Raw genomic sequence first — 14,257 nt, 5'->3', positions numbered from 1 at the left:
GAAGTCAATAGTTATTGTCAAACGCGGATACAAGAGCATTTAGATACTGCACATAACAATATAAAAAAAGAACTAGATAAAAACAACAAATTATCTGATGAAAAATACTGTTAAAGACTTGCTGAATATAGTGAAACGTAATAATTAAGACATATCTTATGACGTCATCACTGCCCTAAAATAGTAAACACGTTTACCAGAACGAACTTTGTGCCAAATAGAAATTCGGAAAACATTGAATTACATTACATGTGTTCATAAAGACAAACAAATGACGTATTACGCAAGTTTAAAGACATATAAATGAATAATATACACGTCAGAAGCAGACGTAATTTATGGTATAACAGAGCGATGGATAAAACGGTTCCCATGTCAAGAAGTAATATACGTTATAAAGGAGCAGCGGATAAAATAATACCCCCACCATCGCCATATTCGGTATGAGTTTGTAATATTCTCTATTTATTAAAGAAGAAAGAATAAAACACTACTCGAGCGAAGACACATTGTATAGATGTAATATACGATGTAAAGGAGGAACGGATAAAACGCAACTGGCGTCATGATGAATGATATAAACGTAATATCCGGTATAAGGAGGAACAGTTAAAATGCTACCCGTGTCATTACATATGATATAGACGTAATACCAGATGTAAAAGTAAGATCGAATTAAATGTTGCACCCGTGAAAACACTCGATGATATATAAACTATACCTCAATATATATATTTACACACATATATATATATACAAACAGGGTGTGTATCAAAAAATAATGCACTGCCTTGAGAGAACTACAATATGCCATTGTTCATGAATGTTTTATTGGAGTAATGTTTGTACTGGTTTGTGTGTATTGTAAATTCTTTTTATTGAAATAGGCAGTCTTTATAAACATTTAAATAATTTACTCTTTGTTTACCCAACAGTAGAACTTTGCGAAATGGATGTAGGTTTTTCATTTGTTAATCAAACACAGCTTCTAAACGGTACTATTGTGTTGGTTTTCAAATGTGTTTACAAACGACTTTTAAAATATCCAAACGAATTATTATGTTAATATTATTAGTCAGATCTTGTTATGCTAATGACACTTTTAAATTACTAAAATTGAATATCATACTAAACTAGTATTGACAAGAAGACGAAGCAGAAGTTTGCCACCCATTGCTCACCGTATGAACCCAGTGTTTGCACAAGATATTCTAATATAAACATTGTTAAAGATTAGCAAACATATAGCGAATAGATGACGGTATTATGTTTCTTATTTCAATCCCCGTGCACCAATAAGAGGGTGAACACCGCTTCACTTCCCAATTGATTAAGACATACTAATTGGTTCTGTATTCCAAACAAGCTTGCCTACCCTTTTAAGTCATTGTGCTGGACTTTTTCATATATCTAAATGTGTCCCTGGTATTTCTGTCTCAAATGATTAATTTGTCGTAAGAACTTAATTTTGAAATAGGCTGATACCAAATGATTGTATGATCTTCCTTTCTAAATTTAAAATAAATTGATCTTGAATTAAAACACTAAAATGAAGGAATTTCGAGTGTTAGTTGTACTTTTTAAACATAGCATTCTTTTCTCTACTGTCACTAAATAAACGGATGACGAACAAAATTAAATCACTGATATTCCAAGCAAAAACGTTTTAAATAAAAAGATTTACAATTTTAGAAATGGAAACAATTTACTTGGCATTGCTAATTTAAATGCATGCAAGTAAAACGTAAGGCAAAAGTAAAATTATCTTAGTTCATTTTACTATCTTTTAGCTGTCTGGAGACATGCACCTTTAAAGAAAAGCTCAATTATTCTTCTACCGTAGAATACTCCACTCATAATGTCTAAAACTAGATATAATATATCTGTTTACCAAGAAATGGTCTTCATAATTATTCCGTCTTTTTCATTAAAAAATCTCATTAAGTGTTGTTGATTTTTGTACATTTTCAGCTTCATTTAGTATAACCTTATGCTTTTCTTCTTTTCTAAAACAGTTTATTACGGTATACGTTTTCAGCACAGTCATATATATGTAATACTGGCGTAGAGATAAATAGTTTCTGTAATAAAAGCTGACATCATTATCATTATAGTATTTCACTTTTACTTGATGGAAGATCTGACTGACGCACTTATACTTTATTGTTTCTTTTTTTCTTCTTCCATAACCATCTCAGTCATTTAAGTATCTATAACCATTTACAGATATATCTATAGAAAAGGACCAAGAGAAAACAACATATAAGATATATAATAATTCAGTAATGATTGAAACAGTAAATCGAACACATAAAACACAAATTAAGCATTCCCAATTAAAACATAAGTAAACAACACACATTTTGTATTAAAAATTGACCGTGCAAATTCATTTTTATCACTTTATAGATCTCTTTGATAGCTTTTGCTAATTTATATGCTTGAATATTTTACTAAAATAGTTATTCATAAATGTAACAAAGTTATTTCGCATAAATAAAAAAAATGAGATTTAACTTTAATTGATTGTTATTACCCATACACTGGCTGTTAAAACCCCAAACAAGCCGGGCATACAGCAATTGTAATAAACCGGCTACCCTGAATAGAAACATAGAAATGAATAGAGGCATTTAGGTGGGTAGGTAGCGAAACTGCAAAAGAAACTGCTTTTAATGATGGCCTTACAAATAAGTAGAAGTATTTTACTTATCAAATTGACAATAATAATAATGATGCTCAAAAAGGTATTCGTATAAGAACTTAAACACATAACCCATTACCATGAAATATTTCAATTTTTTTCAATTATTTATTAAATGAATTTACTTATATTTACATGGGCGCTTCTCAAACGCCGAATTGAGATCTCTTTATCAGAAATTACATATTTTCTCATATTTTCTTTCTATAGATACTATTTAATGATCTTAAACTTTAATTGTAAAAAAATGTGTTTGAAAGAAGCAGTAATAAATCATCATCAACATGCAGTTTGTAATATTTTTTAAAAAAATCACAAGTTAAAAGTGGTTCCCTTTTCAGTCTAAAATGCTTAAATCATAATAATAATGATATGTTTAATGACTGAAAATACCTATATTAACTATAACTTATATTAACTTATATACGGAATGTTAAGATAATCAATTCCTTTTCATTGAAATACTTTTTTCAGCGGAACACAGCTATAAATCATAGTATATCAATCAGATTGAAAATAGAAGTTGATATACAGATATCCGGAGTTGTAATTTGATACGACAGTTGGAAGTACTCGTATAATTGTTTCAAAATGGCGTCTAACACACAGACTAAATATGTTAATTAACGCCGCATTACCAATCGCAATTTATCGGTCCTTTTCGGCAAACACCGGAAAAGGACGATTATTAATGATCAGCAAGGTATTTCGAATTTTGGATAACTTTCACAAGCATTAGCTGAAAAATGTCTCTTTTCCAAATACCTTCCTTCAGAGACATGCACGTTGCGGAAAGACACACGTCAGGTCAAGGTCAAGTCATCCTAAGTACTAAGGATGATTGACTAACTCGGGAGGGTGAACCTACAAAGAGTCGTTTGGATGAACTTGTCGTCCCCTTCCATCATTGCACGAAGAACAGCATTTGCGGAAAAAACAGCACAACAAAGACGTCCCCGGTGATGAAACAGTTGTAGACCGGCAAGGACACTCTATGTCTCGGATATATGGTTAATTTCGGCGTCGGGTATAAAAAAACAGCACCAAAGAATGTGTTGTATGAGAAGAGAATTTGAATAGGTTGGTAGTTAAATGAAAGCAGAATTACTTTATTTGCGTGCGTGTATGTTTGTGGATGCAAAGCAACAAATAAAGCAAAGGCAGTGCGTCCCATTGACATTAACGCAATCATGTTAAAGGCGGTGAGCTTCATCAGTAAAATAGGCGAAATATTATAAACAAGACAACACACTCCAAAAGAACATAGGCATAAAACTAATACACGTATAAATACTGTGGCAATAGACTCTGCTGGTATAAACATGTGGCGTATTCCGTGGAGACAAAATATGCTATAAAAGAAGATGGTTTCTATCAGGAGAAAAAAAAAGTTGTTGGTACTTTTGAAATGAAGTCCATGGACTCCATCATTAAAACAAAATGTGCCATGAAAAGAGATGAATGCCGTCGAGAAAAAAGTATTTGGCACCATTGAAATGTAGTCGATGGACTCAATCATTACAACAAAATGTGATATGATAGGAGATGAATCCTATCGAGATAAAAAAAGTGTTGGCACCATTGAAAGGAAGTCAATAGACATTATTATTTAAGATAAAGCTTCAAGATTTATTAATAGATATTTCATAAAATACTTTATATTCTAACTGATTTCTTTCTGTAATTGTATAATAAACTGTTTGAGAAGAGCAGACATTTTGCTAAGATTTTGGCAAGAATGCAATGTTGTTGTTGCTTTTGTTTTTCTTCTTAACACATTGATAGAAATTTTGTTATCTCACAAACAGAATGATTGCTAACTTAAAAGTAATCAGTTTAGCTCTAAATTTTTCACCTGTCCTAATAATGTATGACATTAATTGCTGTTTGTTTTTCATTTTATTGAACAATTTGTCAAGTTCAAGATTGATTCAACTCTAGTTGAAATAGATCACGTCAAAGCACGAGCGTATTAATTTGAAAGTATATAAAATGTTATGTTGGACAAGAATCTTGAAAAAAAACATAAATATAAAAATATATTTGCATGAACAGACCAAAACATTACACAAACATATTCAATAATTATAATTATGCTATCGTGCCACTTTTAAGGATATAATATCTAGCTGAAGTAAATTAACTTTTGTGTCAATAAGAGAAATAAATAGACTTGTTGCAATATTTGTCCTGCCTCAGTCAGTTCATTATCTATCATGTCTAAGGCCGAAAGAGACCAAAATCCTCCTAGTTGGATGGGGGCAATAAACCTTTGGACAAGAGTGGCGTATGTATCTACCGTAAGACCTGGCCAAACTGTATAATTATATGTACTTAAATAATTAGGCTCTATGCCGATGACTGTATAATTTTCACTTTTCTGATATTGAAATCCTTTCAACTCACTGATGACATTCCAGATGTTGAATCTGGAATGTCATCAGTGAGTTGAAAGACAAGACTATCCCACGAGTTCTACAAGAAAAGGATTAAATATATCGAAACAAATGCTTTTCATTAACTGTTTTTACCAATGGCTTCCCCTTATTAACTGTTAAACAATTTTGTACATCGCTTTCGTGAAAGAAGTCAATTTTTCTTCGGCCAATTAGCGTTGTCAATTTACTGATACATCCGAATGAGCGGTTTTGCGCATTATATATGCATAAATGACTTTATTTATGCATTATTAAAATCCAGACCACATCAAAGGGTGAGAGTGGCCCTTGTTTAATCGGTAGACCAGGGCATCGACGCCGTTTAGTTTTGATTAAAGGGTTAAAGCTACTTTTACAAAAATGTTTGTGGTCACTGAATTGAGGCCGTGTTTTTGTAAGACCTGTTAGTATAGTGGTGATGAAAGGGTTTTACACTAATTGAAAAGCATTGAATTTGCCAAACAGTACTAAGTGACGCACTGCATTTGGGGTATTTTTCTCTCTTCCTGTGCGGCTATTTTGTCCTTTAATTCTAAACAACTCTTCTACTGTGGTAAGCATTTAAGGTTAAATAATAATATTTAGTGGTCATGTTTATTCATCCCAGTTTCATACAAACGAGATAAAATTGAAAAAAAGTAAAATTGCGTACTTGCAGTTTGCTTGATTATTTTTCTTTGGTTTAGTTTTTATGTTTTAAAAAAAAACAATGTAAAAAGAAGAGCTTACCATATTTCTAACGAACGACAGGAGGTCACTGGGACTAATATAAACAAATTGAGCCGTGTCATGACAAAACCAACATAATGGGTTTGCGACCAGCATGGATCCAGACCAGCCTGCGCATCCGCGCAGTCTGATCAGGATCCATGCTGTTCGCTATCAGTTTCCCTACTTGTTATAGGGTTTGTAAGCGAACAGCATGGATCCTGATCAGACTGCGCGGATGCGCAGGCTGGTCTGGATCCATGCTGGTCGCAAACCCATTATGTTGGTTTTGTCGTGACGCAGCTCAACAGTCTTATAGATGTATCAACCTGGACGCCGGTTTAACACCTAATTTATCAACTAACGAGAAATAAAATGTTATTTGAACACATAACAATCTATAACGACCTTAATTAGAATAACAATTACACTTGCTGAATACGTCAATCTTCTTTCCAAGGTTATTTATCTGTATGCACTTGCAGCCTTTCGTCATATAACTCAATACGTTCGGCTCTCTCAATTCAATCTTAAGAGTTATCATACGGCTAACTCGTCCATGGGGTGGGGAGTAAGGGGGTCACTGTCATTTTACAATGATTCAATTTCAAAAAATGAAGGGTTTTTTTATCTCGTTGCTAGAATGAGTGGGATTTTGATCTTGTTGTCATTGCTGGAAAAAGGGGATGAGGATTTAGCACTTTTTTGTCGATACTGGAAATGATGGAGAGGGGGGGGGGGATGTTGAGCCATGATATTTTGATTACACTTAATCTAAATGCGCCATCAAAACCAACAGTGAGTGCTTTTTGTCACTGCTGTAAAAATGTTATTTCAAATAATCTTACCCAGGTAATATATATACCAACTATTACAAATACATGTACTGAATCTACATAAAAAATCATAATCAGAAAATAGCACGCAGGCAAACTGCACTTATTATCATAAGTGCCGACAGGAGTCGGTCGTGTTGGGCTTTTCATTATTTCTTATGAACAGATTTCATCAGTTAAGAATTGCAGTTTTAATGTTATTTTGTTGTTTTAATTGCTATCCTGTACCATTAAATTTCTTCATGTGACAAACCACAAATACCAATCAGATAGCTGACTTCTTTATCCAAATATAGATAAAGATGCTCTCTATCATAGCGAAAGTTAATTACAAAATGCGATTCGTAGTAAGCTCGAATACCGATGGAACGCCGACGTACAAAATGCACGGACAATACAAACTATTGTAACATTAGCGACTATCCCAAAAATGAAATTAATTATAAAGCTATATCTTAAGGTCCAAAATAACATGCAATGAAGGTTAAATATACTGTTAAACAAGGAAATAAACAGCCATACAGTGGTGGTCCAGAGGTAAATATCAAATTAAGGGATCTCATCTTATGCTGGCTAATTTTTAATGACAAATAAAATTCCGTCCAAAATTGTGTACACTTGACCTTTATTGCATATGCACGTTAAATAACTGACACTGTACTCATAACATTATTCTTTTACATATACATATATAATGACTTCTATGCTTCTGAAGCGAGACGTCCATATAAAAAGATACGGTGGTAAATATAAATAAACGTATACCCATATACTTATACGATATACATGTATGACCGTGTTAAAGTGTACATTAATAGTGTCTTCAATCGACACCCACAAACACGGACGAAAACCCGAGTGACCACATGACCGCGCCTATCTATTACAGACGAAGTCAACAAAATGAAAAGTAAAGACTACATTCGTTACGGAGTAACTATTACAGCCTCGTTGAAAGCATCTGATGAAGTTTATATTTGGAGCTCAAATTAAGGCGTGGGCGGATGAAAATGTCATAAATAAAAGTTACCAAACTTCAATTTATCAACCTCTGTGTCATACAGGAAACAAACTATATATATTTAGAGATTAAAATTGTAGAACTAATCTTCGGTCGTTGAGGAGAGTGTGACACAATTAAAGATGACTACATTTTTAACTTATGTCCGTCATCTGTGTCATATAGGTCAACTTTAGTATCTTATGTTTGTATAAGAACACCCTTTAATGGGGATCACTATGATCGATTATAGTTATCAGAATCACTCTCGATAATTGCCATATACTCGATCACTAGGGGTGGGGATGTTGTTGGTTTTGTTGTTGTTGTTATTTATTTATTGTTGTTGTTGACGACGATGTAGCTGCCGCCGCCGACGACGATGATGATGATGTTGGTGTTTTCATTGGGTTTTTATTTCTGAAAGTTGATCATTGCAAATCGTTTGAAACCATTTTGTATATTTTAATTCTGAAACATCCAAAACAAGATAAATAATTTACATTAAATGTAGCTGTCACAGTTTTTTTGGTGTTATGTCTTACAATGTCATTTTACTGAGTTTTCCAACAACAGACGAAAATTTCCAACAAAATTCCACAGAAATACTTTTCTATCAATTGCCCTTTCTTGAAAATGTCGCATCCGACAAGATGACTGTTCTTTCAATCGTCTTATTCTGTCAAGTGTCTTTCACCGTGTACCATTAAAATGTTGTTGTTGTTGTTTTTAGTATTTTGTCATCATCACCATCAGCAGTAACATCATCATTATCAACTACATTGTAATTTAATAAATCAAATAATCGATATTGGAAAGATTATTAACAGCGTTTCCAGAAACCGTCATTATTCCCTCATTCTCGGATTAAGATACCAACAAGATTTGAGCCGCATCACGACAAAATCAACATAATGGGTTTGCGACCAGCATGGATCCAGACCAGCCTGCGCATCCGCGCAGTCTGATCAGGATCCATGCTGTTCGCTTACAGACCCTATAACAAGTAAAGAAACTGATAGCGAACAACATGGATCCTGATCAGACTGCGCGGATGCGCAGGCTGGTCTGGATCCATGCTGGTCGCAAACCCATTATGTTGGTTTAATCGTGACGCGGTCATTTTAATGTTCTCAAAAGAGAATGTGTCCAAATGGTTAGAGTGTGCGTCACTTAACTCAAGGAAGGTGGGTTAGAGTTTTCACTTGGGTCAAGACAATATTTTCTCATTTGAATTTAATTTGATTTTACAGATGACACCATGGTGGTCTTTATTTGGTTACAATTTTAGTAACAAATTATCTAAATGTTCTCAGGGCTTAGAAAATTGCATTTATATTTACGCTTATACAACTTGGTTATTCTTAAGTAATAAGTTTAAATGTCCTCCTTTTGAAATAGAGTATACCAGTCACATGAAGATTTCGTACAAAATAAAAATGCTCTCTAAAATAATCATATATTTTTTTTAGATCTTAGAATCGGTTTTAGTTTTCTTGAATTTTGTTCGCTATTGCAGAATCATCTGCGAATGTTTTTTTTATGTTTCTAATTGGGCAATTAAAACGTGTTCATGTATATAAATACAAAAAATGTATGTTCATTTCAACTTAAGCAGGTGCTAGAGGGTGTGTGTGGTAAAGTAGCAACGCATGTCGTCTTTGGACCGAGTCTGTAACATGTAAAAAGTGGTAAATTTTATGAAAATAAAGTTTAAATTTATGCCTTAAGTAATGCGTCGATTCATTGCCATATAAACAGAGCATATACATGTATATGAATTTTTATTGTTAGAAACAAAAGGTTGCATGGTGTTTTTTCTTATTTTTGTTGATGACAGTATAAAACTATTGTTATTCTTTAGTTCTTTGTTGTTGTTTTTTTCCCTCTAATTACTCGTATTGTTTGCTTTGGCAATTTGGAGGCTTGCTGATTTTGACAGTAAAATTATGTGAATTTTTGGTTGTCGGATATATCCTGTATCGTCTTTCTTTACTTTATCACTTTGAGAAATCTTATCGTTTATGTGCTCTTCCTTGTTTTTATCAGATACTGATGCAAGACCTTATCTTATAACGGGTCTAATGAACTGCTAAAATTCATTAGAGGAGGGTACGTCAAATTGTAAACTTTAAGTTTTGATTTATTATCTTTTCTATAAAATCTTGATTTTCAGCGATTTCCACTTAATAAAGATTTAGAGGCAAAGTATATTTAAATGAACAAAAGCAGGGGGGTGGGCTCTCCAGCGGTAGTAAATTAACATAGTTTTGCAATATGTTTTAACTTTGATCTCTCGTTAAGTGCGCGACATCAGGCAATTTTTCTGCGGATTCAATTACCTCAGTGGGTAGTTAATTATACAGCGGTTCTAAACACTGTTCTACGGCCCCTTGACAAAGTAACCTCTCTTTTGTCCCGAAATAAAAGGAAACATTGACTCTTATTTGAAGCATGCGGAGCAATTAAATACGAGTACCTAACTTTATTTTTACAACAGTTTCAATATTCAATGTTTGAATAGTTTGAGGTTTGGGGCAGATAAAAATTGGCTGTGGTAGACTAGATTATCCTTGTGTTGATAATGAAATAGACAAGCGTGAAGTTACGAGAGATCCTTGGTTCGTTTTCTGATGATATTATAACAGTTCATGATTTGTGGAATGTAAACACGGAGCATTTGTGGCTGATCATTTAAAATGTATTGAATCTCACTTCCCATTGGTAAAGTTCGCGTAACAGTTTTGAATGGGATTATGAGAAAAAGAAATTTACCATGTCAAGTTAATAGGTACACGTGGTTACACTGTTTTAATTTTTACGGTTTCGTGCGAATTGGGGGACTGTGAATTATACAATACCTAGGTAGTTAACATAAATATCATAACAATAACATCATTATGATAACTATCAATGACCAAGTTCTGTATGCAAATATTTGTCCATCAAACTTTTTGTGATCGATATGCTTTAAAAACAACATTTGCAGTCCTTACATAATTTTATTAAAGTGGCAACTGAATTACATTTTCAAAGCTTGTAAAGATATTAAAAATATTTTGAAATATGTTATGACGTTAAAAAGTCATTGTTATACTTTAAAAACAGTAAACTTGATTTATAATCTGACATATATTAAAGCAAATATCAAGATTTGGCTGTTTCATATACTATCTGTCCCTGGTTAACTTTAATATTTCAGCATTTGTCGCTGATGAAATCCGTTATGATTTTAAAATGTTAAATAAAATCTCTATTATCACTCATGTATTTTTATTTACCTTTCACTTTATTTTTATTTACCTTTCACTCTTACGGCTTTTATCCAGATAATACAATTCTGGCAGGGTTCGAGCGCTAACTACGGTCACAGTAGTTCGACAAGACAACGCGAGGCTAGATTATACTGACATCACGAATTTACTCCAGTCAAACCCTCACTATAAGCCCGGTCTCTCTGGTGCCAAAGATTTGACGAATATCTAAACTGGACATGCGCACTGCATCAACTATGTACAGTAAAATAATAGTTAGCTCAGAACCCTGTCTTTTTTTTACAACGTTCTAAAAAATAAAGCATTCCTCCTACTACAAGTATTGTCATTTGGAATCGCCGTTCTGCCTAGTATTCGAAAAAACTGAACAATAGAGCTAATGATTATCTTTTAAGAAGTGTTATCCCGAGGAACCTACACGCTGGTTACGTACATGATGGTAGTATTTCCTTTTTTAGGTCTTTTATTATATGGTATTAAATTCACAGTTTTGACTGACTTTGGACAGGCGGTGTACGTGTACAAATGGTCAAATCTTGTTAATTGTATATGTTATAATAGAACGATACGTTGTAAAACATTACTTGAATTGCATGTATATGATTTTGATGGCCGAAACGTAAATAAAAGTTCATGAGGTGACAATAGAGTTTTTATATAACAATATTGTTACATAATTTTTTTTCTTGTGTCTCTAATAGTTTCATTGATACGCTGAGAGATACTCTCTTTACGGGCTTTGCGATTTTCACTTATGTTTTTTGCATTGTTTGTTGTTGTTTTTTGTTTTTGTTGTTGTTGCTGCTGCTGTTGTTGTTTTTGTTGTTGTTTAATTGCACTCTTGTGATCTTTTCTCTATCAATATTAGTAAACATAATAGCTGGATCAAGCACATAAAAATTTTTATGTGCATCGTGTTTGATTACCTAGTATATCCCGTCATACTTCCATATTCCTATTGATCATCTGCGGAGGCATACGGCGTCAGTTTAATATAAGCATACCTCCTAATAATTTTATGTTATAAATACTTATTTATTTTAGCTTAATCATAATGAAAGCCCCAGGCTTATTCAAACCACGAGTCCACTTCCTGAAACTTTTACCAGTACTGCTGTCATGTGAGGAAACATGAAAACATGTACATGACCGCCGAGGCCTCGAACAAGATACCTGGTATCAGAGGAACTAAACCATCTTTTCCTGTCAGCTCAAATAAATATTATAATTCTTGAACTGTACTGAGTGAGTGAGTGCGTTTGTTTGTTCTTTCATTCGTTCGTTCGTTCGTTTGTTCGTTACAGATAATTCATCCATACTTATCAGTTGCTTAAACCAGTTGCTACAGTTATAAGGTGCTGTAAGATGCATGGTAACGAATATCCAATCTTTGGTCGTAACGGTAGCCAGCTTTTGGGGTAGCTGGACCGTCCAGAGCTGCTTTAAATGCTATGGAAGCAAATTCAAGAACTTTGGCCGATATCAATCTGGTTTGTTGTTGTTGTTGTTGGTTTGTCTGTTTGTTTGTTTGTTTGTTAGTTTGTTTTTTTTCTTCTTAGGGGTGGGAGGGGTAGGTGGGAGGTATAATAATACATGTAATATTTCATAACATTTCGTATACTATTATTATCAGCACTTTATAAAGAATTTATAAAAAAAAATGTTCGGTTGTGTAGGCAGCTATTAGTTGTATCTAGTAATTACATATATACACGTTACAAAAACTTTGTTAATCTATTTCTATTAATTTTTATTTAGCAATAATTAACTCGACACATGTTAAGCATTTTAGATAGAAACGTGTTTATTATAGTATATTAACAAGTGTAATTACATATCAGAAACTTTTCTTTAATTTATGGTTTTTACTAGGTGTTAATCATATTTTCAATTACCTCTATATTAAAGTACAAAATTATGGGTTCCTGAACCCGTCTAATCTAACTATTATATGTAATATAGATTCAATACCTTGCTCCGGAACGCCCACTGACACGTGCGGTCTCGTTTGGAAATTAAATCGCTTTAAAACAGCATTATATTTATGAACTTTTGTAAGAGACAGTAAAAACCAACACCGCAGATTCACTATGTAGAATGTACATGTAGTTTAAGATACTGGGTAGCTGGGTAGCCTGGGTATGTACAATATCACCTTTTTTGGTTTGGTTTTGTGACGCAATAATACCATATGCCAATTTTAGCTGTACTGATGGAGGAAGACCTCATGTGCGCCTCCGTGCGCGAACGGACTCTTGAGTAGAACCACCGACGTTCCGTAAGCTAGCTGGATAGCTTCCTCACATTAAAGAATCAGAGATACAAATGTACTGACAGGACTCGAACCCACGGCGGCGAGGAGCTCATGATTTGGAATCAACGACTCTAACCACTCGGCTAGGGACACCTCAGGTTAATATCACCAATCTTGTATGTCTTTCTTTTATTTTGTTTTATACCCTGCAAGTATAAGAAAACGTGACATCTCCACATTTACTGTTGGAGGTTTTTTTCCAGCTAATTTTTATTACTATATAAGTATGTTTTCTAGATATTGTTTTATAGTCATCTTTAAACGTATACATACAGTATGGACTGATTGATAGAATGCATAGATTCGATCACAGACTTCGCACTGGAATATAATTATATAAGTGAATGACAAAAGCCCTCCCGCCTAAAATGACAGAAGGGGGGTAGGTGGACAAAAGCCCTCCCGTAAGTTTGAAAATAATAACAAAAGTCTCCGTCCAAAAATTGACAGTGAGCGTGAAAATGACAGGGCGGACAAAATTAAGCCATCCTGTCCAAAAATGACAAGGCAGACAAAAACCTCCCCGTCCAAAAATGACAAGGCAGACAAAAACCTTCCCGTCCAAAAATGACAGGGCGGACAAAAGCCCTCACATGAATACAGGGCAGGGGAGGTAGGGAAAATAAACCCCCTTGATTATTAGCTACAGAGTTATTGTATACATTAAATTAAAGAACAACTATTGAATTCGGTTGCTTTTATAATATTACTAAATGTACTCATTCATGCAGAGTCTTTTAAATAGATTAATTATATTTGAAAGACCCCAGTTAAATGTGTGTGTGTAAGAAGGAAAAGTTTATCAATAAGCCAATTTTATTTAATCAGTAAAGTATATGAAAAGTCATTACTTGTATCTGGGCTTATCAGTAACAAGGCTTGTATAATTAAAAATATATAGATATTATAGAATAAGGTATTATTACACTCAAATAATGATTTATTCTGAAAATGAAATATTAGCACGGCTTAATTAAAGAGA

The 14,257-nt window shown here is 33.5% G+C and overlaps 1 protein-coding gene across 1 annotated transcript in view; it reads left to right on the top strand.

Annotated features, from left to right (window-relative positions):
• Nucleotides 1-354: 354 nt before the first annotated feature.
• The window catches only part of LOC132743280 (uncharacterized), a 16,320-nt gene continuing 2,417 nt past the window's right edge, over nt 355-14,257 (top strand). Inside the window, exon 1 of the mRNA XM_060731813.1 lies at nt 355-441. Within this exon, the coding sequence (XP_060587796.1) occupies nt 355-441 (87 nt within the window). The remainder of the gene's footprint in view (nt 442-14,257) is intronic.

Source organism: Ruditapes philippinarum, unplaced genomic scaffold (assembly GCF_026571515.1).
Source record: "Ruditapes philippinarum isolate M1 unplaced genomic scaffold, ASM2657151v2 ctg331_1_1_1_1, whole genome shotgun sequence".
NCBI classification, from domain to species: domain Eukaryota; kingdom Metazoa; phylum Mollusca; class Bivalvia; order Venerida; family Veneridae; genus Ruditapes; species Ruditapes philippinarum.
The sequence above is the reverse complement of the archived record's forward strand: the minus strand, read 5'-3'. Positions and strand labels throughout refer to the sequence as shown.